Source organism: Melozone crissalis, unplaced genomic scaffold, assembly GCF_028551555.1.
Source record: "Melozone crissalis strain CALT ecotype California unplaced genomic scaffold, PUWL_Pcris_2 ptg000027l_1, whole genome shotgun sequence".
NCBI classification, from domain to species: Eukaryota; Metazoa; Chordata; class Aves; order Passeriformes; family Passerellidae; genus Melozone; species Melozone crissalis.
In genome coordinates this window covers 51,935,952-51,962,626 of record NW_026535805.1, presented here as the reverse complement: position 1 = coordinate 51,962,626, position 26,675 = coordinate 51,935,952, and the positions used below count along the sequence as shown (strand labels likewise).

General features: G+C 38.9%; 1 protein-coding gene across 1 annotated transcript in view; it reads right to left on the bottom strand.

The window, feature by feature from the left end:
* SEC63 (SEC63 homolog, protein translocation regulator) overlaps positions 1 to 26,459 on the bottom strand; it is a 55,351-nt gene extending 28,892 nt beyond the window's left edge. Inside the window, exons 1-7 of the mRNA XM_054280065.1 lie at positions 26,324 to 26,459; positions 12,810 to 12,909; positions 11,897 to 12,011; positions 8,283 to 8,395; positions 5,495 to 5,556; positions 1,163 to 1,221; positions 415 to 465 (exon numbers count right to left, since the gene is read on the bottom strand). Coding sequence (XP_054136040.1) covers positions 415 to 465; positions 1,163 to 1,221; positions 5,495 to 5,556; positions 8,283 to 8,395; positions 11,897 to 12,011; positions 12,810 to 12,909; positions 26,324 to 26,447 — 624 coding nt within the window. The 5' untranslated portion in view covers positions 26,448 to 26,459. The remainder of the gene's footprint in view (positions 1 to 414; positions 466 to 1,162; positions 1,222 to 5,494; positions 5,557 to 8,282; positions 8,396 to 11,896; positions 12,012 to 12,809; positions 12,910 to 26,323) is intronic.
* Positions 26,460 to 26,675: the final 216 nt, after the last annotated feature.

Sequence of the window (26,675 nt, the reverse complement as noted above, 5' to 3'; positions counted from 1 at the left end):
ATAAAAACTGAAGTTATTTAAACAAAGGCAGGCAGGAAAAACCAAATCAACCACCTGCTCCACTTGCAGTAATCATTCTAGAACCACCAGCTAGAGACATCTCAGTCTTTACTGTAACACCACTGAATACCCTCTTGAGCTCATCACCTCAATAATTTTCTTGAGAAAGAAGCTACAAGAAAATTACATAACTTAATAATTCTTGTGAAAGCCAATATTTTCCCTGGAGTCTCCTCTCTATCATGGCATTGCATTTTTCTGGAAACCCTACAGCAGCTACACTTTTTTCACAATAAAACACCACCTTTTACAAAACAGCTCACTTGCACTGTCTGTGAAAGGTAAGAATGAGAACTCTAAGACAGCCTGTTTTACAACTTGGTTACAGAGAACAGAATATCAGATACTACTTACCACAACAACTGGAAGAATAACCATAAATGCTAATCCATATACAAACAACACCTACAGAAAAAATACAAAACATACTGTATTAGATACTGTGCCTACTTAATACCACTCTTATTTAATCTTTATTTTAAAATAGTCAAGTACTACTACAAGCTTATTGCATAATAGTGCAATTATTTCTGAAGAGCAACTTACAAGTAATATAACTAGGTATGGCTTAAATAAGGAGTGTCAGTTTAATGTGATTCACATATGAATCAGTTTAAATGATTCACACACTGTCACAGGTCAGTTTCTTTAATAAATAAAAAGTTGGCAGCAAGACTATGATGCAGTGGACAGATGATCAAAAGAAGTGGTTAAGGAAAACACCTTGCAGCAACAAATACAACAAAAAGAACATTTAGATCCTAGTAAATCACTAGTAAATCAAATGGAACTAGAGAAATCCAGCACGCTGCTCTAACTGTGCTTCCTTGCAAGAGTGAACTCACACTTTGTAGCAAAGATGACCACAGTAGAACCTCTTTGTCATTGGAATGAGATCCCTCCAAACATACTCATACTTCACTCTCAAAGGTTAGATTTAAGCTACTCTAACACTCACAACTCCTGAAATTTGCCTCGAAGATGCGCACTTGGACCAAAGTATTAATGTGTTTCGACTGAAAATGTGCAGTATTAAGCTTTTTTTTTTTCAAAAACACTTGAAAGTACACCTTAAAATCTTGAGCTAAGTAAGCTGACTCACCAGAATTGAATTTTTCTGATCCACAATCCAAGCTGGCAAAGCTATACCGAAGCTTGTAGCTGTAGGATGAAAGAAAACAAGTTCACTATAAAATACTGAGAAACATTTTTGAAGTCACATTATGTCTAACAAAAAAAAACAAAAACCACCAACCCACAAAAAACCCACTCATGTTTATTACTTCAATAAGCAAAATTTTAACAAATACAGCAAAATCAAGCAACAAATTAGAAATATGCCAAGTATGCACTAACAAGACTTAAATCCAACACCTGAAATACCAAGTATTTTAGCTTAACATATTGCAGTGAAATAGATAGGCAAGATTTATTTATACATATATAAAAAATTGGAAGATTTGTGAGTTTTGCATTGCAGAGTTTTCAGCAGTTTAAATACATATAGTTAAGTAAGTCAATGAACTGCAAGAAAATGGTCTGAGCTAATTACTTCTATGGGTAGTTCTACTGGCTTGTCCCTCTAAGAAAATGTTCTAAACTGTAAACACAAACCCTCTGTCAGCTGAAATTTATGTGATTGGTAAGACAGTGTAGGGGGATACAGCATGGGTAAATGAAGGTGGTATAGAATGTAATCTTATTCCCTAAAGAGTTGCAGCTGAGCCAATTATTAAAGATTAGGAGCAGGCCAGATGTTAACAGGCCACAGCTGTAGCCAATCAGCAGGGTGTTATAAAGAGTGGATTGGTTGGTTGAGAGGAGCTGGAGTCAGTTGCTGCTGCAAGGACAAGGAAGAGTCAGTGCCTGGAGGAGCTGCCTACAAAAAGCATCACGGAGGTACAAAACTAGCAATATGGGACCCTTGCAATGTAATGACAATAGAACTCTTGCACTATAACGACAAAAAATGGTGACCTCGATGTGATTTGGGAAAGGGACTCAAATACTAAACTATATGACCCTGTGGATTCAGGGAAAAGGACTTGAATACTAAACTACTGGTAAAATATATCAATTGCAGCTACTAATGTTTGTTAAATATGAGTATAAAAGATTTTCAAGATAAATACTTTGTAAACTGAGAAAAGCTGCAAAATGGAACCAACATTCAAATATATATATATTTGTACTGTAATATGTTGTCTGAACATCTGTATAACTATTGGTTCTGAATTAAATATATGAATATGTCATAATATTAATTTATTTGAATATGTACTTCTAGAAATGCTGCAACTCTGTAATTAAAAGAAAAAGGGGGAATTGTAGGGAGATACAGTATGGGTAAATGAAGGTGGTATAGAATGTAATCTTATCCCCGAAGGAGTTGCAGCTGAGCCAATTACTAAAGATTAGGAGCAGGCCTGATGTTAACAGGCCGCAGCTGCAGCCAATCAGCAGAGTGTTATAAAAGAGTGGATTGGTTGGCTGAGGGGAACTGGAGTCAGTTGCTGCTGTGAGGACAAGGAAGAGTCAGTGCCTGGAGGAGCTGCCTACAAAAAAACATCAAGGAGGTGTGAAACTCTAGCAATATGGGACCCTTGCAATGTAGTGACAATAGAACTCTTGCACTATAATGACAACAAGAAAGAAAGAGGAATGCTCATCAATTCAAAAGAACTTGGGCTAAAGAAAACAGAAGATATGATTCTCTAACGTCTCCAGTATACAGATCTGAATAGAGAGTAGCACAAAAAAGCTTTTCAGACACAGGTGGTAATAAATTAAATTCTGCAAACATTATCTATCCCAATTCTAAGAGTTCCATGAAACCAGTGGGGGAAAGAAAAGAAAGTAGGACTTTATAGACTTCTAGAACCTGCTTAAAAGAAAAACATGTTTTCTTTAGTACTAGCAGTTATCCATGAGGAGCAATGCCTCGAATAAGGATGGGCTAGGATCTCTATGCAGTTAGGCACTACTGATGCCATCTCCAACAGACTGTGACAGCCATCACTTCAGATAAAGAGTTGTTACCCACAAGCCTAATGTGACCTCTCTAAGCTAAAAATTACTATTCCTTGAGTCTTCAATCAAACATCTGACAAGCCTGACCATACCTCAGCCTTTGGAGTTCAACCAGATGACACCCACTGAATTTACCACATTAAGTTACAGGAAATGCCTTGCCCTGGAGAAGGAAGATCTCCAGACTCTAATCTGTTAATGATTATGGATTTTTAGAAAAATCTACTAAAAATCTGTCTTTTACTGATGGAGTCAATTTCTGTTTACTACAATATTTTTGACCTTTAGGATTGTAGCCTTAAACTGTGCCAGGAACAGAAGCAGTTCAGTAAAAAGTTCTTTCTCTTCTGGTCTGAGAGTCTCCTTGCCCTCCACTCATGCCCACTGAGCTGAAGCACCAGCAAAGACCAGGGGGAAATAGGCTTTAATCATAAAGCACTTTTAGTAGACTGTCTTTGTACTCTTCAGATCTCCCTCACCTGCTTGTAAACACTCTTTGAGTGATTTTGCATTTACTTTTAGTAAAGCAGCAAGTCATGCAAACACAAAAAGCCCTTGTTTGCCTGCCTCTGGCCTCACACTGCCTCAACTGGATAGAGAGGAATGCTCTCCCTGGGATGTACCACATTGAACTTGGTTGGGCATGTCTAACCTCAGATGTGCTTCATCTCAGCCCAGAAAATCCCTCCATGAGGGACTGTATCCATCCTTTGTCTGTACAGAATGAGAAGACTAGAGTACATAGCTTGGGTACATGTTTTACACCACAGATGTAAATAAAAATAGAGAAGAAGAATTTAAGTAAATTAGAAAGTGTCTCACATTTTAATGTGGAACAAGGTTAGAGAATAAAGAGAGAAAAGTTCAGGGACTTCTCCCACTCTTCAGATGTCTCAAACAATAAACGAGAGGTCTAGAAATAAAGCAGAGAATTCTACTTCCACTGAAGCCTGAGGTAGAGTTTTCAGAAGAGCAGGAGGCTTAATGCTCACAGTACGAGCTGCTACCCTGCCAAAAAATCATTTCATTTTGCCCTCTGGGAATCCAAAGTCTCTTAGGTTTGTGAATACAATCACTAAGCCAACCAAGGATGTTTGTGCCTTCTCAAGTTTTGGCAGAGTTTTCTTTTGACGTCACAGCTTCAGGTCCATTTCAGGACACTGACACAACTGCCTAACTTCAAATCCTATGCCTTGTCAACACTAAGGGAGTAGCTTACGGATGTGAAAAACAATTTAGCATCCACAAAGGTCCTAGCAAAGCTATTAAAATTTATAGTACCATTTTGCTGATATTGTGACAGCATTTCTGAAGAAAGACTTTATCTGTATTTTGTAGCAAGAGGGATAGAGACCTCTTACTTGCCAAACAAAGGAAGTACTAGAAGCTGGGAGCTGATAGAAATCTGTTATGCTATAAAACACAGTGATTAAAGAAGGCAATCCACCTCCTTAGTCCATCAGAAATGCCTTTGTCAGACTGTGATATAGTTGGTAAAGATGTCTTTTTGAAGGAAGAGGAAGATTTTTATTTCTTTGAAACACCAGTTCAAGGGCTAGGGTTGGCTTTTTTAACTTATAAATTAATATCCTATGTTGGGTGAATATAATTCAGAAGAAGAATTTACAGCACAGATGACAGAGTACCCTCATAGCATCCTGTAACTTCAGAATTAAGTTACAAATTCCATTTATTATTTCCAATCTGGCCATAACTCATTCTACACAGATATGTTGAATAACTTGCCTTAACAAATGGCAGATTTCCATTTTGCCTGCAATGAGTATCAGCTAGAAATAGGCAACATGTTTCCTTAGTAGGCCACTTAAGCAATCAAGGTGTTTTACAAGCAATTCACACAACTGCAAATAGGGAAAAACTATTAAATTTCAGTCTTAAATCTATTTTGTTTGGATGACCTACTGTAAAACTTTAACACACCATCACCAGGATTATTTTCATGTAGAAACCTGCCCAGAAACAATAACCCCATGTACATCCTTTTAAAGTGTGTTTACTTCAAGTTGTTAATTTTTCAATACACATCTCTAGTATTTATGATTAAATACCAAGAAATGTTTAAAATCAACATGTTTCTGATAAGCAGTATTCTATTTTTTGCTTATACCTCTGTTAATATTGACAAGTCTCCCTAGATACTTTACTGAAGCTGACTAAAACAATTCTTCTCTTTTTACCATAATAAAAAGTTCAAGAAGTATAAAGCAAACTTTCTTGCCTTTCCCTGCCACCACCCCCAGAGCCAATTTCACAAATAATTGGTCAGATGTGTTGCTTTAATCACAGGAGAAAGTTTTTATATAAAGCTCTAACTGCTTCTTGACTGATCATATATTACACATCTCGATGTGATTACAGAACCTCTGTCATTCAGAATTGTTACCTTGTGGTCCATCTGGATTGCCAAATTCTTCCCAGTTTTTTCGTGACTCTTCATCAGTTAAGCTAGTTACAAGAAGAGATATTAAGTTAATACAGAAGACATTTCTCTAAACCATTAACAAACAGAAACTTTAAAATGTGGCAGTCACAGTATCCTTTAGAGGTGGTTTGGAAAGCTACAAAGCTTCTGGTATTTTTTTTTTGTATGAAATCTAATAGGAAACAACACTGCTGTATTCCTCCTTGATACACAAGCAAATTCTTTAAGAACTCTGACAGGAAATCAGACACAGAAGATGCCCATGCAGGAGATGGCACAATCACATCTCCCTTTCATGCCAGTGAGTGCATACCCATCAGCAAACAATATTTCTTGATGCCACATTACAGCACAGAAAATTCTGAAAGAAAGAGGTTGAAATTCATCTTATTTTTTGGAAGGAGGGTAAATAAAAAAGATTGATCAGAAGTAGTCCATATGGGCCTTTATCTTATTCTAGACCTTTAGCCTTTGACAGCCTGTGTTTCATTGTTGTTGGGTTTTTTCCCTGGAACTACCAAGTTTTATAATTTACTACTCTCTCATTAAATAAGACACCACCTGCTAAATGTTACTGTTTCTGTGTCTGTTCAGTAATGACAGTTTTTTTGGCAATTGTGACAGTTTTTTGGCAATTGACAGAATCCCTGTTACTAGAAGGAAGAACACTGCTTTATAAAACAGAGTAACTGGCTTTCACTGGATGAAAGATTTTATCTCATATTACAAAGCCAGTGAAGAAGTCAGGCCTCCCTCCCTGATCACTTCTAAGTCTCCCATTTGTTGCCAAGCAGACTCACCAAATGAGCAGCTTTTATAGTCTTTCAAGACATCATGGCTAAGGAACTTCCCCATCATTTACTTCACAATATACCTCTGCACAGCCCATGCACCAGTGTTTGAAGTATCAAACTGTAGCACCAGGTGTTTGAGGACTGGCTTGCAAAGCAAATAATTTACGTGTTTCAGGAGTTCAAAAAGGCACACCAGAATTTCCAACTGAAGAGAGTTTCAAAGTGATACAGATGTGTTTAAGCAAAAAGTATCATTTCCAAACTGCTCAAGTGAGCATGGTGTTGGTTCTCCTTCCCACCTCTTCCCAAACAGGACTCTCCATTGTTGGAGAGTTTTGTTCAGACATGGCTTATAGAAAAAGGCCATGATCATATACAGCTGGTTAAAAAGTAAAAGGCAGCTGTAAGCAGCAAGTTCTCAGGCTTTTTCCTCAAAAACAATAAACACTGTGTCCTTGGCTAAGTGATGGGAAAAAACATGGTGGAAAACATGGAGTCCTTGAAGGGTGCTCAATAACAAGTCAACAGCAGGGTGAGGAAAACAAGTATTAGCCTCAACAAGAAACCACATGTATTAACAACAAAGGAGGGGTTGGCATATAATCTGTAACCAATGATGAGCTCGGGTTTTGCAATATGTATGAGCTTAATTAACACTACTATAAAAGTGTGTAAGCTGGATCAATAAATTGGAGATCGATGATCATCGCTAGGATGGGCAAGTCTCCCTTCACTTTCTTCACTCCATCAGTAAGGTTAACCACACACACACAACCGACTTCAAAGCAGAAATCATCACTTGCTAGGCTCCCTGATGATGTGACTGACCCAATAAACCCCAGTAACTGAAGAAGTCTCAGAGGAAATGGGCAAGAGTGACATGTTGTGACCACAGTGACTCAGCACAGCTGCTGCAGACTCCACCTCAGCACAAAGGGGGCATGAAGGTGGCCTTTGTTTTACATAAAAAAACCTATAAAAACCTATCAACAGATGAAGGGATCAACTAGTGGCATAAACATTTCTCTTTGAGTGCATAAAAAGCTATGAATGTCTCAAGTTTGAGACATCAGCATGGGGGGAGTAAATACCTGGCTCAGTCCATCAGAGTATAAAAACCAGACAACTTGAATTCTGTAGAGAACAATGGGCTCCAGCTGGCTTCAAGCCACACATGCCTTCCCATCAGCATCCTGACAGTGAGTGCATTAGAGACACCAGTAACGGGAATCCCACTGGTATTGTGATTGAACTGTGTATTGAAATGCCTGTATTTTGATTTCCTTTATACCAAATTCTTATATTAGACATCTCTCAGGTACTAAATAAATAAAAATGCTGTAAGAGATAAGAACAAAAAGTACTCTAGAGGAAAAGCAGATTCAAGGAGTCAGCTTTTAAGAACTATACAGGAATTATCAAACAGTGACCAAGTAAAAAATCAGGACTGCATGGCAAGCATAACTGGAAAGGGATAGGGGCAAGCTGAGAGAAAACAGATTCAGAATGAAAACATCCTTTTCACTGGATGGAACAGTTAAAGTACTGTGTTTCTTTGGCTTTACCAGCAGGTGAAATGAACAGTAAATATATTTTCTAAGCATCACTTCAAAACTGCTGTAAAAGAGTCAGTTAGTTAAAAACAACACCACCCATTTTGCTCTTTGTCATCTTGAGGATTTAATACGTGTTCTACTGAAAACACTTTTCCTAGCTGACATGAAAGTTAACACAAAGAACTAACACCTTACAGTATTCCGACAGGTTCAAAACAAATTATCCTTCCTATCTCGTACAAAGCAAATACTCAATGCAGGAAGACACGTTTTGACTTCTGTTACATATCTGAACACATTTCCTCCTGCCTGCTTGCACCCTCCTTGTTCTTACTGTAAAGGCTGTTCTGCCCATAATATTATGATTCCCTTTTTTTCATAGGCAAAAAAGAAACTTACGCTGCATAGGCCTTAGCAATCCTCATGAACATAACTTCATCTCCTCCTTTATCTGGATGGTATTTTAGGGATAGTGCACGGTACTGTTTCTTTATTTCTGATATACTTGCTCCCTACAAAAGGAAAGGTTTGCATTTATTAATAAAAATTCATTCTTTATATATAATCCTAATATAAATTGCATAGTATTTTTCTGAACCATTCACTGAAGAATTATATTGTAACACAGGATCATGAAACTATGTTTCATTAAAACATTATTATTTTTCTGATAAAATTCTTACAACCATTACGTTCTCAAATGAAGACAGAAGTTCAGAGTCTAACTAAAACACACTCAGATGACTCAATACTGGGTTTTATCCAGATTATTTTGCTTGTCTATCCATGGGAAAAACAAAAAAGGAAGGATTTCATATCTGTTTGGTGAATCTTAAACATATTCACGAATACAAGGAACTATCATTTGCAATATTCTTCTATTTAAGCATAGTTCACAGATCAAGTATGATGGCTCACTTGCAGCTTGCATGCAGAAATAAATCTGTCAGTCACCAGGAAAAGCAGATTTCCCTGCCACTTAAAAAGACCTTTGACTAGAATTATCCTACCCATAAATTATTTCAAACTTCTTGAACAAAGGGAATACATTACCTATACCTGAGAAAGATTGATTTTTGTTCTACTCCAGCATGTTGTCAAATGCCACCAACACAATCCCTTGTGCATTAACTTCCAGCTTGGACTGTGAACTTCACTACTCAAGACAACCCAACAAAACTTTATAGTAAGTTCAGCTTAAGTTTTTCTATATGTTATCTGCTAAGTTTTGCACAACAATTACCACAAGACTTTGCAGTATTTTGTCCCAGGGAAGCCTAGCATGCTTAACTGCATAATAAACACACAAGAATTTATTCACAGATGATGGTACTGTTTCAATAAATTTAAACCAGAAATTAAACTACCCTGAGGCCTCACTTGCTGTTACTTTATCTCACTTTATACAGTCTGCCATATTCTAACACTATTTTTCAACAGCATGCCTGATTTAATGCACAGGATGAATTTACTCCATTATAAATTAGACTTCAACTAAAACCTGATATTTCAAGACTAGAGAAAGAATGCCAGATAGGGAGAAGAAGCTAAAAAGTAGGGGAAGAAGAACAAAGGGACGGAAAAAAACCCCAAGCTGTTTGAGATGTGTTTTCATGGCTCATATGAATGCTGTCTGTTAGAAAAAAAGCTAATTTTTTTCTTTCTGACACAGAAGGTGCACAAAATCCCAGAAAAGTTGACAAGTTTTTCATCTACAATAAATTCTTACTCCTCATTTTCAAAAGCTAGGCTACAGAGGTTAGGCCTGACTTACAGAAAAGCTTAGTAGCTTTGGACAGCTGGTGTCAGTCTGCTTGGAACACAGAGTGTGCCTGTATATAATCCCTTTTGAGATTCATCTTTATGCCTTGGATCCCAGCTTTGAAACTGCAGTACAGATACTCATTAAATAAAAAAAATAATATTTGAGCACCTTATGTGTTAGTGAATTCCAGTGGCATGCTTTAAAAAGAGCTATTCTATGTTCAAAACCCAGTGCTGATATTGCATATAAAATCTGGTGTAAGTACATTATCTGGACTTTGTTGGTGCTGTGGTTCTTCTCAGGAAATAAAAGCCTCTTGTTATAAATTTATATGCTAACATAAAAAATAATCTTGACTAGAGTATGAATGCAAAGAAGTGAATTACTGTGCATCAAAACTTTGAAGTGCTTCCATCTGCAATCATTTTAATTTTTTTAAAGTTTAGGGGGAGAGGGTTGTGGTGTTTTAGGGTTTTTTTTAATAACAATAACAGTTCCATTATCTAACTACACTTCAGCATCTGTATCACTTCATCAGCAGGACCAGCTACAACTCTCAGAGTTCCACTTGAATGGTAACAGAAGAAATCTGTTCATTTTTCACGTAGTCCGAACTGAAAATCTTTCAAGAGATTTAATAGAAATTGCTTGGCAGCAAGAAACAGGCTCAGATTTTGAACTCTTTTCTTGAGCCCCACTTCAACTATCTATCTTCACAACCATCTTTTCATCCCCCTCTTAAAATCTTTGGCTCTCATTCAGCTTGTCCTTATGAGAACATGCTCCATCCCTCAGTTCTTAAGGCATTCCAGAATTGGTTTCTTTGCCTGGGTAAGTTGCACATGTCTTGAGCACGTGTACAAATTTTTATCAACAAACACAAAGCTATAATTCACTACTTGCATTCCTTTCTTTCCCTCCTGGGTTGTTTCTTGTAGAAATTTCAGAAGGATAACAAAGGAAAATACTCTGATGACCTAATCCCTAGCCTGATTTCTTTAATCAAAGTTAACCCAATTATATGAACATTTAAACTGCATGGGTTCAACAGATACCATTTAACAGTAAAAACTTGCATTGCTCCTTCCTGTGCATCAGTGGGAGAACTCAAGTCAGCAGCAGTGAGTTGAGCAGTGGCTGAATTGCAGTAACTTGGCTCCAGACAAGACAGGCAGGTGTTCTACCTGTCTAGCTAGAAATAGGCTACAACTTCTCACCTGCTATAAATGGCTTTCTTAGCACAAGGTGCTGCTTTTCTCTGCTGACAAGTCAACATCATTTAAAGGCAAGAGATATATTTGCTAAAGTTCACATACATATTAAGCTCTCACACCAACAATATGCATCACATTTAATCAAAACAGGTACATTCAAAGCTCATTCACGTTCTTGTGCTGAGCTGATCTACAGTGTATTTCTTCAGACTTCAGAGTGAAACATACCTCAGACTCCAGAACTGGAAAGATTACTCTACTGTTATTCAAAAGAGGAGCCTTGGATCAGGAAATAATTAACATAAGCAGACAATCTGCTCAAGGTATTGTGGTTAAGATGAAAAGTTTAAAAGAAGTTCAGAAAGTCTATCCTTGGGATATGTAATTTTTGCATCCATTTTGAATCAGTCCTTCAGTATAAACAAAGCACTGCATCTATTTTCTAGATAGACACTATATCTTTTTTTTTATCCCAGTTCAATAAACCTATTGGCTGGGATCACTGTTTAGAATTTGTTGTTTGCATTCACAGATACAACCAAAATTCAAGCTAGCCTGCACTACATCAAAATGTGCATCACCAACACCCTTCAGTGAAACCTCCCATTTACAAATATTGCTCTGTACAGAAACTGTAAATCAAATGAATTCACATTCTTGTTTATACAGTTACTTCAGCATCCCTAAAAGTTCCTATTCAGAAGATTTACACAGGGCATACAAAACAGATTTTTTTTGTTGTTTTCCTGTACACAGAGAGGAAAACAACATCAGAATAGGATTTTAAAACACCCACCTCACTACATTTTGAAGGCACTAGATATAAAAGTTATAAATTGGTACAGATATAGGCAAAAAACACATAACAACTGACTATAGCATGCAGCAGTAACTTTCACATGCCAAAAAAGAACAAAACCACTAGACAGATTCACTAAACTTCCTCTGTTAGAAAAAACAAGTCCAAGATTAACATCTACACACAGCATATACAGTTACAGTAGTACAGACTAGTGAAAGATGTTATTACTTACAGGATCCAAATGTAACACCTCATAAGGGTTGTATTCTTGATACTCTCTGTCTGTTTTGGAAACTTTGTATGCAAGGAACAAAAATAATGCCCAGCCAGCAAGGAGGACTATTTTCCTGTTTGGAAGAAAAAGAATTTTTTAAATACACAAATCCACTAGCTCTAGCACCATTCTAATAACACTGAAAGCCATCTTGTATCACTCTTCAAGAAATAGTATAGTATTAAAACAGCAAGAAACACTAAAGCAGGTGTTAGTATTTCAGTTTTAATACCACTTTTTCTCCTAGCTTTTAACAAGGACAATCCACTACCACAAAGTCTGCATTTTTTAACTGTCTTTCCTCAGCAGGTATACACTATTATTTCTGATTTTTAAAGGATGTCTAGGATCTAGATAAAATCAGTGTGTTAAAAGAAACAAAAAAACAAAACACAAAAAGCTGACACAGGTGCATAACAGACAGCAAAACATTTTGAGGATGGGCATAACAAGGAACTGATAAAGGGTTCACCTTCAAACATACAAAGTTATTATTCTTTTATATTTGAGTATATATGTTCACATACTAAATATTTAAATCAGAAGATTGGACTAGCACTACTAATTTCAATGAGGGAGAATAATTTTTTTGAACAAATAAAAGCATTGTTTACTTTTTTCTACAGCTGAGGCTCACTGGTCTCATTCCTCAGGTATTTTATACAGGACAAAAAGTATGCACCTAGATTTCAAACCCTACTAGACAATAATGATTACCTATTAAATATTCAAATATTGCAGATTGCAAATGTCTCTTTAGTGATGCAAAAGTAACTGCAAAATCCCTGCTTTGATTACAAACCAGTGTATTTCTATATAAAATAAGGTAAGAATTGCTTAATGGGAAGCCATGCAAATGAAACGTACGTACTTCACTGTAGGAATGATGTTCTGCTGTGGCTTCAGCAGTCGCAAGCGGTACCACAAACACCTTCCATACACATTCCTTATATTCTTTAATCGGATTTGCTCTGTAAAAATGGAGAGATTGTGATTAACCAAGCTGGCAACACACAGAACAGCAAACATGCCCACCTCACCCCAAACAGGCAGTACAAGGTCATTTGGAGGACTAACATAAGGTCCAACATTACCAGAGGAAAGAATGCTTTCTATCCATTAAGTGATGCTGTACATGCATAAACATAAGAAATTGGTCAGATTACTCTCTCTACCTAAAAGAAAACTGTTCCATTTCCTATATGCCGCATAGTAACCATCACATGTGAACCCAACCTTTGCCTAACATGCACCTGTAAACTTTGCTTCTGCCACTCAACACCAAAAGTTTCCCTTTTCAGTATGTCAGCTATGGCATGCAAGAAAAACAAACAGAATGCAACCCACAGGAAAACTGGTGTTTGTATACAAATAAAGAGTACAGCAGGAACAACAGCAAGTTGCGGATAAATCAGATCTTTTTTGCTTCGCCTTTGTCTGACAAAAGGAGCTTCCTTTTTACACAAGTGAATTTACCATGCCACTGCCCTGCAATATCATGCAAGACCCTGATCACACTGCAGTGAACACCTCACACATTCCTCAAAGTAAAGTTCTGCAGTGAAATATGAATTGTACTTTCTCTGGATCTTAGCTCTGGAATCCATATTCTGTCAGGGAAAAAAGTTCAGAGTTTTAAAAGCAGACAATTAGAATTCTCTTGTTTCTTCTCAGTCCAGATCATGGCTTCCCATTACAGTGTAAGAGCACTTCAGACAACATGCTTTGATATGGGATTACAGGGAGACAGGTGTGTGTGGGGTGGGAGCAAATGCTTCTCCTCCAGTCAAAACCACTTCTTGTTCGATGGGTAAAATCCTTCACAATAGTGAATCTCTCCTACAGTTTTAGGAATAGGTATTAAAGAGCCTTGCAAAGCAAAGGCATAATGCACCCATGGGGCTTTTGAGTTCATCTCACTAACACTACCCCATGCATCAAGGTACTGTTAAAGCACCCCCCTCACAAGAGGATGGAGACTGCCACTTCATTCCTGTAAATAATCTGGAAAAGCATCCCATGCTTGCTTTATTTCCCTCCATATTGTTCTCAATGCATACAAAGTTCCTGCGATTCACAAGCAGATTTTCCCCAACACAATTCTTATTCACAAGGGTTCTCACAAGTGCATACTGTAGTAACTTAAAAAATGTATGTGAATGTCCAGCCAAAACTACATCTTAACACACTTTTCAAGTTCAAGAAATATAACCAGTACTGATACAAAAGAAAACCTGAGTGCCATCTCTTTCGTGACTTTATCAGAGGTCTTACAGAAGTTTAGCTAGATTACATAGGTCAGTCTTTCCTTGTTGACTGCTGCAGTCACTTCTTTTGTATTCTGGGCATCAAAACAGGTACAAGTAGAGAGTGTTAAACAGCTGACTTCTGATCAGAACTTATGCAAACCTTTTGAATATCCAGTTCTTTAAGCCTGAGGCATTTGCTTCTTCTGCATGGGTAACACAGACCACACAGTTCTTGGGTAAAACAGAACACAAACAGGTTGGAAAGGGTGGAGAAGACCTCAGGAGATCACCTAATAAAACCCTGCTGCTCAAGAGGAGAGTCAAAAAAGCTGCTGCTCAAGGTCTGGCTGTAGGCATTTGGAGGGGCTTCAAAGACAGAGCTCACTGTGCCTCTGAACAACATATTGTACAGTCTGAGCATCTCATGTGGCAAAAATTTCAAAAATTTCTCATATCTGTCTCAACCTCTGCTCTGATTTACTAATCACACAATGGGTGAGGACAGGACATACAGACACAGAAGAAAGCTAATTCAGCCATGCCTGGCTTAAGTTTGGATTTGAAGTTCACCTGTCTTACATACCTGTTTCCAAAGAAACAGGAGAATACACCCAATCTTCAGGAATGTTTGACAATTGATCCCTACCTAAACCTAATAATTTTGTTCCAGGTTCTGGAGGTTCTAAAAAGTGCTTTAAAAAACTACAAAGCAAAACAAAACAAAAAAAAACCCAAAAACCTAAGAGGAGGTTATTTTCCATCCTTCTAAGAAAAAAGAGAAGATTGCACATTTATTGTTATTGGACACAGGCAATTCTAGAAGAGAGAGAACAGAAAAGAGGTACAGCTGGCAATTATACTGAGAAGTTTTAATCCCCAGAATCTTGTTTCAGCTGCAACAAACAAAGGTCAGTTTCAGGAAAAAAATACCACAAATAAGACTACTGGCACCAGTATTTATATCTAAAGCATATAAAAGTTTCAAAGTATCAGTCAATTTTTATGACAGCCAAAAGCAAGCAAAAAGCTAATATCAGAATCAACGGAAGCCACCAGTCTTCCATTATTCTGCCCCAAACTGCAGGAAAGGACAGAAATACGTCCTAGCCTCCTGTGCTCTTTCTACCTCCAGGCTACTACAAAAAGCAGAGTCACATAGTCCAGAATACAGTTCCAGTGGACTCTGTCAGGAAAAGAAATAGGAGGAGGTGCACATGAAATATTCTGCCCACCAGTTGCAGACAATTCATCCAAAGGAGAATGGTTTTGAAAGAAAATTACTTCTTTCAGCAAGGAACACAGAGCGACAGAGTTCTGCAGCCCTAGGAAATGCCAAGATCACTTTAAAGCCAGACTTTCACAAAACTCATTTGTAGTGTGTCATCCTCTCTCTACACCTGAATGGAAAACTTGTACCTGTGGAAAGTAGCAAGAGGTGCAAGCAATACACACAGCATGCAAGTCTTGAGTAAAGGTTACAGCACAGGGACGCCACGGCTCTAAGCATTACATCTGTTCTGTTAAAACTGAGGGCAACAGGCTCAGTCAAAACACCCCAGAGCTTCCAGGTTTCCTGGATTTTACTCAGGGTTCCACAGTTTTAATCCTCTAAACTGTACACTTAAGTAGGCTTGTATTTACTTTCCACAATTACACGTATACATATATATATATATATGTGTGTGTGTGTATGTATGTATGTATGTGTGTATATATATATGTATATATATATATATATATATATATATGTGTGTATATATGCAAAATCTGAACTCCTGGGCTTCTTTCTACTTCAACAATAACAGAAATCAAATAATTGTATCAACAACTTATTTAATGAGTCTTGAACTGAGGCTCTCTGTAAAAATTTACTTTCTTAAGCACTTAACCATTTCTCAGATAACAGATGAAGTAGGAAAAGGCTACCCTACTTTTTCACTAGGCCATCGACGCTTAACTCTGTTGACAGTTTCCTTGATAATTATTACTGAAAAAGAATCCACATGGATATAGTATTTTATCTGAGATAATTTTAAAAGTCACAGGGTGAGGAAAAAAACCCACAGACTTACTTTCAAAAATGACACTGACAAACATTTATATGTTGTAAAAGAAGTAACCCATCTTTGCCAGCAACCAAGAGGCAGGATTGAAACTCACAGCAAACTCATAGTCAGCAGCTCCTCTGAAGTACTGAGCAATTTCAACTTTATTATAATAGGATTGACTTCTACAGTAAAACTCCAAATTAAGAGGCATGAAGCAAATTAAATTGATTTTAAAGTGTTCTAAAACGCTGTAGCTTAAATGCAAAAGCCTTCAAATAAGCACTAGTGTTCCCACTCAGTGAAGACTTAAACCATCTGATAGATGCTTTCTAACCTTAATGTCTATCATTATAAGAATTGTCCTCATGACCCTCATTATTTATCTATAAAGAGGTCATGTCCAGGTTAGCCTCTTAACTAAAACATTTATAGCTGAATAATCTCACCCTAGTTGTTTTCAAAGAGATTTTTCTCTCTAGTAAATATTCACAGAAATAAGCCAAAAAAATTATGTGTTTTGAGTAACATTTTAAGTATTAAAACCCAAGCAGTTCATTAACTACAAAGAGACCTACGAAATACTTAACAGCAAAGCTGCTTTTTTCCAGAGCATGTTTTGCAGCAACTAGATAAAGCTTAAAAGGAACAAAAAGTAACCTAACTTTTCATTCCCACAATTCCACACATATTTGCTGACCAAAAGATAGCATTTGTTACTAATAGCTTTAAAAAACGGCAGCATAAGACAATTCAGTATCCTGAAGTTAACCTCTTTTCAGAGTTTACTTACCCAAGCTTTGTATTTACAGTCAGCTGGGCACAGTTCCACATTACACTACTGGTAATCAAGCCACTTCCAAACCTTGTCCTTCCTATTAGTGTACTGTCTCATTTGCACTGACAAAACACTCAGTGGAACTAACTATAACAACATTTAAGCTCCATCGCCTAATTTATCAGATTTATAGTAGGACTGGAGCTATAGCTGCATTGCAAAACTTTAACAGAATCTGAGAGGAATCAGGAAACTGGACATTTTACCATGGAACAACACCCACATGAGTCAAGGTTATCAATTTCAGACAAAGCCAACAACAATGCCGGGCTCCAAGATTACACACTCTTAACTATTAACTGAATTTTATCAGTTTGGTGTGGGGAGGAAACCAGAACACATTCAATCCAAAATAAATGCAAACAAAAGTCACTAAACACATCATCAGTCATTAAAAATGCTTGTAGTCAGTACTGTTCTGATGCACACCCTGAAGAAACTCTAATAAAGGACAGAATTAGTGGACACAAGGATAAGTACCATACATCCATCCAGCATCAGTAGAGTCTTTGGTAAAGTCCTCTCAAGGAAGTAAACATACAGAACAGATCCTGCTGACACTGTCTGTCGTTTCCAAAAGGCTTTAGAAAGGTTCCCTTTACAAGTCTTTTGGAACAACCATCTAACTACTGCAAAAATAAATATGTGACTAGAAGACAGAGTGAATTACCAATTCTCCCAGCAGAAGAAATCGCCAGGAGCTCTGCAGGAAACTGTGCTGGAACTACAACACATTTCATTAATAAGTAATCAGACTAAAAGGGTGAGCAGTAAAATAAAGCTTCTGGATAATATGAACTTATTCTGGGTAACAAGGACAAGGGCATCCTGAAGAATTGTAAAGATCAAGCAAGTGCACTTCTGAATGGCACATGCAATCAAGAGTATGAAAACAAAGTCCAGTGGGGGCTAGTCTAATTCTATGGATACAAGGATGAGCTCAAGGCTGACCATTACCTCTCAGAATGCAATCTTGGTGTTGTGAGAAACTGTTCTATGTAAAACTCAGCTGAAAAATAAAAATCAGAGCATGTGTTTAGAGCATTCCTGTGCGAAAAGGAAGGGATTATTACTCCAGCACATAAGCTGGAGGTATGTCCAACCTTGAGGCTGTACATACCTCAAATGTGATGCACAGCCCTAGCCCCACCTCCTAAAGAGGTTCAACCAGAAAACATTCAATTAAGGTGAACAAGGGCCATCAAATGTATAAGGAGATTTATGGCCAAAATACAATCTACAAATCTTCTAGCTGAGAGAGTAAAGTGCAAGGAGAGGTAATGGAAGGGTGTAAAAAACCTAAGTGACAGCCAGAACTGAACTTTTGCTTCCTCTTCCAGTAGAGCAAATAAGGATTGTTAAGCAACATCAGAAGCAGCTGCAAAACAAAGGTGATTATTTGTGGTGTGGGCAGCAGATACAATGACCTCCCTCACACAGGATGGTACAGATGCTATAACAAAAGTTACTGAACTCAAAACCACTGGAAACACAGAGAATATGCAAAGGAAACACCATTTATGCTTGTCCTGTTATTCCTTCCTTAAGGCACTCACTTCTGTGATACTACATAAAAAACCTCACCTGATCTGAGCCACTATGTCCATGCTTTTGCTTCCAAAGAAAAAAAGGTATTTGAAACTTTATTGGCAGGGCACAATGCTTACAAATATCCTAGTTTCAAACAGTTCATCCAGCCAATCATGATAAAGGAATCTTCTGAATTTAAAATGCCTGTAAGCAATATCCTGCAAAAGAGAAATACTAGGTGAAAATCTGAAAACACCTCTTAAATCTTCTTAATTGTATACTTATTTAAAAACTGGTGCAGACACTAATCTTTTTGCTCAGGAAAGAAATTAGGTAACTGTTTTGTGCTCTTGTACCTGTACCCTGCTCTTGATATTTCCAGCCAGCACAACCCTCCTCACCATGAAACTGAGATACATGTCAGGTCCTGGCTAGTAACTGAGGGAAAGGCCTATAAACCCCTATAAACAATGGGAGAAAGCAGCATCACAGGGGGCAAGGATGCAGCATCAGCCCCAGTCAAGACTCGCTCAAATTGCTGCAGATCTGAACCCTTCCTCACAGGCATGAATTTGAAACGCAAATTTAAAAAAAAATCACAACCAACAAACAAAAAACAACAAACCCAAACTATGGAATCACTACTGATTCCATTTCCTGTCATTTACCTTGCTTCTCTCTCAAATTTCCTGCTCCTTCTCCAGGAACAGCTTAGCTGCCCATGAAACCATAACTGAATCTAATTCTCTAATGCATAGCCTGTATAACCTGGTAGTTTAGTGTCATCTCTGTGAGTAGTCAAGACAACCTTGCAGCAACTATTAAATTAACAAAGTGTGCAATAAAACCTTCAGTACACTGTTTTCATAAGCTTTCATAACATAGGATGATTTTTTTTAAATATAAAGTACTTTATTTTTATGTACATGTAATGAAAGATAAAGTTCTTGTTAGAGTTTGATCCTTAACTGGCCACAAAAAAGCTTTTCAGCATTTTGTATTCTGGACAGTCTTGAAGCTACTCAATTAATCTCTAACACAGGGCTATTAATTTTATTTTACTGCTAGGAAGCTATAGTGGTTATAGTAAGATTATAATACTTTTTAAAAATTCCATGTAAAGACAGGCTTTTTTTTCCAAACAACAGAGAAATTTGGATAACTCTGTGCAAATGCTTTGTTTTGAAAAATATTTTTAGAGGAAATTGCTAGACATTACTAGTGGCATCTCATGATGTTTGCCCCTTCTTCAAATGTTTCTCAAAAAAACCCTACTGCTTCAAAATAGCAAAATAGCGGGAAAAAATTAACAAAACAAAGTAAAATATCACCATTACATTATATTCTGCCTTGAAACAGTCTCCTAATAAATTTTTCGGAACTTGAAATGGTTTATGTCAACCATGGCATACTCAATCTCTCAAAAAGCTCCGTTTGTAGGTAGTAACAGTCCTTAGATGCATAACTGAGTTTCACTGACTCTCCTCCCACTTCCTGACACGATGATAAAAGGTTATTTTAACAGGAAAGGATAAGCACACATATGGACACAAAATGCTTATATTCACAGATATCAATTTTTCACACCCATTCTTATCCACCACATTAGCAATGAGCATGGCATCCTGTGGTTTTATCCTGTCCTTTTATCCTGTCCTTTACCAGCATCCTGTACTTTATCCTGCGTAACCAAATGCCAAAATGCTGTGAAATACTTTGGAGTAAGGTTAATGAGATTTCAGTGAGCTGTGGGCAAAGACAGGCATCACAGTTAACCCACTCCAACCAATCTTATCTCACACCAGAGGATTAGGAGCATCACAGAAGAATTCTACCCAGAGTGGGAGCAGCAGCAATGCAGCTTCCTCTCCCTCAGCTGCTGTGAGGTACAAGTGCTCATTAGTCCATTACAGATAAATCTGAAGAAGTGCTGCCTGCACTCTCTGCACTGGCTTGAGTCACATCCAAGTTGCACACTCACTGCTGTCCTCAGCCAAATAAACTTCACAGCCTCAGTTTCCCTACCTGCACTTAAAGCAGGGTATTAATGTGAGACTCTCTGAGGTCAGCCTCAACTGACACAGATGAAAAAAACACCAAAAAATTACAGAGAAACCTTCACTATTGACACTACAGAGATATCCAGTATAGCAGGCACATATACCGAGAAGTATGGTTCCTGAGAACTAAGCAAAAAAACTAAGCAAACCTTTACAGAACAACTTTCTCAGGACTTCTGACCAAGGTTTTAAATGTCAGTGACAACTTCTATCTACAGAACTACCCAAAAAGCCCTACTGCTTCAAAATAGCAATACAGTAAAAAATAAAAGAAATAATATTAAGTATCAACATGGTATTATACTCTCCCTTTTAACAGTCACCAAGTAAGCTGTCATTTTTAAATATTCCTGTATATTTGTCCACCCTCAATACCAAAATGGCTGCAATATTTTTAGGGTTCTCTAACTGCCTATGCTACTTGCTATAGGTATGGCAACTTCAAAGATTAGCAGGAAATTGCCTTCTTTAACCAGATTTTTAAAAGTTTTTCTTGGTATTAGCCCAGTGTTCTTCAAGAAAACTTTAGCTATATCTCACACAGAAACACCTGAGAGGGGAGAGTGCGAAGGAAAAATGTTAGTAGTGAGCAACAGGACAACATACAGCCAGGCTGGGAAGTAGCAACAAAAACAAAAAACACAAACAAACAAAAGCCAAACAAATATTTTTTTTAAATTTTGAAACACCATAAACTTAGGGTTTCTATTATAATGAAAGTTAACGAAATAGCTTTTATCTATTTCATAACAATACTTTTTCTAGATACAAAAATGCAGCCCTTCATCTGGTTTTCTTCCCTTCCCAACGGTAGGTTTTTATGTTCTTAAACTTCAGGAAGGAAGATCTACATTCCAAACAGAACAGTTCCTACAGCCTCTTTTCTCTCAGAGAAGAGACTGCAATCTTTTTCTAGCATTATCCTTGCATTCACTACTGTTATTCTTAGGGGTTTGCAAAATGTTTTCAACATCTTGTTTTGTTCAAGTTACTATAAAAAACTCAGGATAGATACTTCTATTCTTTCCATCAGCTTTGTAACAAATTATCAATACCCAATGCCCTAAAACAGGAGAATTTATTTAATGAAGACCAAAAGAAACTAAAAAAGATGAACTAGCAAGCTTCCAGGTACATGTACTTCGCTACAAAGCACATCACAATCTCTGACCACCTGGTTCAGCACAGCTTTATCATTATACTCCTCAATCCAGCAGCACAGGTATAAGTCAAAAAGTACACAAAGTTCAGCAAACATATCAGCATTGTGCAACAACTGCCATATTATCCAACTAAATTAATTCACCCCTTGCTCCCCATTTCCTTTCTAGATGCTGACATTTAAGCTTACACAAGCTTACACTGAAACCTCAAAGCAAGTCCAACAGCAGGAAAGTACTTTGATGGACACTCCTCCACCCCAAACTGCTGAGGGGAAAAAAAAAAGAAACTTTTTCATCAACTTTCACAATTAACATTTAGAAAAACAACTTGGAAATTCCCATTGCAGAAAATACCTTTTTAGCTAAGAATGAATCTGCACCAGAATAACTTTTTAGCAATCACATTCTTTGTTCCAAGAGCAGTCCTTGCAATGGTTTTCCTCACAGTAATTAGGCTAAATTAATACCAGTATTTGCCCAAAACAAAGGTAACCCAGAAAAAGTATGACTTTTTTAGTAATAAAACATATATACACACATGTTTTAAAGAAACAAGTCAAGGATAAACAATATAGCCTGAAGCCATATTCACCATCACCTGAAGCCATCACCAACACTGAAAGAATCAGTCTGCTTTCCCTCAGTCACATCCTGTACCATCCCAGCTACACACAGCCTTACACAGACATGAATACACATTAAAAATAAGACAGAAGAAAGAAAAAAGGGACAACAATCAATTTTAGCTAAAATTACATTCTTCCACTCCCATACATTGGTGCTCTATTTGGCACAAGGGATGGGGAGAAATACAAGACTTAACTCTGTCAGAGCACTGCTGCCTCGATGCTATTATGAAACTTCAGTCCAAAACACAAAGCTGAATAATTAACCTTCCACAAAGGCTTTATTAGCTCTGGAGTGAACACCAAGGAGGCAAAGTCATTTGGACAAATCCAGTTTACAAAGTCAATTTACCTGCTTGTTTGGTTTATCAAAGCTGAGGTAATGACATTATGGGACAGTTCACAGGGTGTCTAGCACACCAGAGCAAAACCCTCCCAGCTACTAGCATCAATCCCTACCACAGGCTGCAGCAACACTTCATATGGACTCCATCAGAATGCCTGGAAAAAGCAGGCTTAGACACTCAGGAAAAAAAGCAGCTCAATTTTTCTCAGTACTTTAGAGACATAAGTTACATCATGCTGTTCTTCCAGACAGTAGTATCGAAAAGGCTTTCCAAGAGTTTATTATAAGAACTAAAAGCAAAAGGTTAATGGCTTGCCAAAAAACTATTCTACTACAAATTTGACATTAGGTAACACATTTTGATTTTCCTTGAAGTAGTAAAGCAATATAGATCCAGTCTTACTTTCCAAGCTTCACTATAGCAAAAACAAACACAGAGTTTTGGGGGGGGTTATTTATTCCATGAGCATTTACTACAAAACTACAGCACAGAACAAATCCTAAAATGTTACAGGCCATCAGCAATTCCCAGATTTCTGCTGTACTTCTCCCTCCACTGGCACTCTGTAGTGTATCACATACCAGCAATCCATGGCAGCACATTTGCAGATGGAGGCAGCAGGGACCAGTGGTGTGACCTTCCTGCAGTGAGCATTTCACCCTTGCGAAACGCTAGCTCTCCTCTGCTCTTACAACACAACGTGGCTGAAGCTCCTCTTCCAACACAGTTTTTACCAAAAAAGGAATCTGCTCTGTGTCTTTTGGATGCTCTGGTTTGCATTGCAAAGGGGTCCTGAAGTGAGGAGGACAAGCATTGACTTGCTTCAAAAGCCCCCCATGATCTGGTCTTCTTCACTGGTGCAGCTGGAGCTGAAGGAGCTCACCAGTACAAGCTCCCCAATCCACCAGGGGTGACAAAGGCTGGGCTCTCTAGCACAGGTAGGGCAAAACACAGCCCCAGAACAAAAATGTTACTTGGTTCCACACACAGAGGGCAGAGGTCTTAGCAGAACTTGTTCTCTTTGGCCCAATACTGTGCCTCAGTACTGGAAACTCCACCCTAAACTAGCATCAAAATAACATCTCACATCAACATCCAGATATTTCTGCCCATCAAAGGAAGCAGGATGCACTAGTGTTGGAAGATTTCTCTTCTGAAGACACAGGCCTTCCCTTTGCTTCTGAAATAAGTAGTTTTGCTGGTTTTTTTTAAACTAGTGAATTACACTGAAAACAAGAAGCAGTGGCTAAACAATTAGTATTTTCCACCATCACAAGGTTTTAATTTATTCCTGAAATCTTGTTCAAATGCTGGAACAGGCATGGTTGAATACATACAAAAAGCTGTGAGAAAAATACTCAGAGGATTTTGCTGGAAATTACTTGCCTAAGAACCATATACTTAAACAACTTAAACACCACAATGTTCTGCTACTTAGCAGATTTACTTCATAAGAACTTACTTAGCAGATCAACATTAGTCCCAAATGATGATCTGTATGACACCTCAACTCTTTGTTTAAACAGAGCCTGAAGAACAGAACTCAATCAAGAGACTGCAGGCATGCCATTAATGCATATGCTAAAAACTGGACTACATTCACATTTCAAAATCCATTAAGACAATTATGAGGCAGAAATCATTCTTCCATCTCCCTTCATTTCCACTGGTGATTTTCACTTAGTTGACTCATTTCTTTGCACCAACAGCATAATAAAATCTACCTTTTACTTTGGAAAGTATAGTTTGACACAGCTTTGGAAGAATCTAGCACTGAATGCAGAATAATATGCAGCAGGCCCTCTATATACTGGACAATACTGGCTAGACAGAAAGAAATTAGTAATAAATTTAATGGCAGGCCTATTTGGAAACTTGGTGAAATCCATACAGCCATATTCCAAAGTCAGGTTTCATTTTCTGACATTCTGTAAGGATAGCTGACAATCACCTATGTAAGGCGGGTAAAGTGCTTCAAGTTTGACAGCATTTCTACAGCTTTTCTTGCTTCTGTCAGCCCCCTGAAACTGATGCTAACATCACAGAGTGTCCCTGCTGGCCATAGCATTCTGCACAGTATCTCCGGCAAGTCACAATCATTTTCCCAAGAAGCAGCTTTTAAGAACTATGGAGGAAGGAAAGCATCATTCAGGAGAAAAAAGGGATTTTCTCCCCCACTGCCTCCCACCCTTCACCAGAACAAAAATAAAAATCTTGGTGTTTGGAAAAAGGTTACAGAAGTAGCATTTTCTCTCTGACTCCCTGCTCCTAAAGAACAACCCAAAGATTACAAAACACTTTCAACAACAGTAACGCCTCCCTCTTGCAACAGTCAGGATGCAGAAAGAGGAGGCAGAGAAAACTTTCCTTTCAGAAGAGAGAACCAACTCCTCAGGGGCACAACAGGTAGTGAGTACCTGGAGGACAGAGACCAACCCTCCAAAGAGGTTCCCTCCAAAGAGGTTCTCCAGCCAGGGCCCTGCCAGAGGTCACCGGCACGTCTGGCAGCAGCCAAGACTGTGAACAGCTGTCATTTGGCACCAAAACAACATTTGTTCTACCCTACTCCTCACTAGAAGGTACAGGAATAAGATTCCATTGCTAGGTATTTCTTCTACATATAAAACTAAGTTAAGCAGAACCTGGCAAGCCCTTTAAAACGGCATCAAAGCCACTAAGTAACCACCAGATATTGAATGTAAAAAGATGCAAAGAACAAAAGGGATTCTGCTCAGATGGCAAAGCAGAACTGTTCTTAAGAGGTCAGTAGGTTTCTGCAAAGGGAACCAGTATCAAGCATCCCTGTTTTACTAAGCACTTACCACCCTGCCTTTAAACACAATTCCTACAGCCTTTTTAATCCCAGAACTGCTGTTAAAAATGTGTTCCTGTACAGCCTATATAACAAAACGCCTTCTCCTTCCAAGAATAGAGGGATGCAGGAAAGACATCTTTGGAAATGAGATTCGGAACTAGTCAAAGAAACTTTATAACACTGTTCAGGGACACAAAGCAACATCCCGAAGGGTGAAACAGAAATTTAGCCCTTCGGACATTTAACTGTGATTTGCAATGGGAAAAAACAAATCCCCATTTTCGCACCCGCTGTGACCTTATGGCACATAAAAGCTGAACCCGTAACTTTTCCTCTTCGTCCCCAACTCAATAGCTTGCTCTTTCCCCACGACCAAAATTTAGGTCATCGCTGAAACACTCCGGGAAGCCAAGGGAAAACGCGAGCCCCAGACAAAGCGCGGAGCCCGGCGCAGCGATGACTCTGCAGGAGCCGCGGCGCGGAGCCGGGCGCGCTCGCTCGGGGGGCGGCGGCCCCGGGACCCTTCCTCCGGCCCAGGTACCGCTAAATGGCCGCCGCCGAGCGCAGCGCGGCCCCGCCGCCCCTCCAGCCCCTCCAGGCGGCCCCGGGGGCGCGGGCAGGGCCGGACGGGAGCCCCGAGCGCGGCGGGCCCGGCCCGGCCCCGCTGTGTGGCGGCGCAGGAGCCGGCCGTGCCCGCGGTTGGGCCGCTCACCGGCGTGCTGGTCCCGCGGCCACAGGTAGTAGGTGGCGGGGATGACGATGAGCCCCACGAAGCTGGTGAGGAAGTAGAAGAACGTGTTGCCGCTGTCGTCGTACTGGAACTGCTGCCCCGCCATGGCCGCGCCGGCCGCCCGCCCGTCCCCGCCGCCGCTGCCGCCGGCGGCCCCCGGTACCGCCGCCCCGGGATCCCGCGAGATCGCAGGCTCGGCCGGCCGCCCGCCCCTCGGCAGGCCGCGCAAGGAGACGTGTCACTACTCAGCCACCATAGCCCGAGTGGCGTCACCGGCGGGCCCGCCCACAGCCCCGCCCGGCCGCCGATTGGCCCGGGCCAAGGCGCCGCCCCC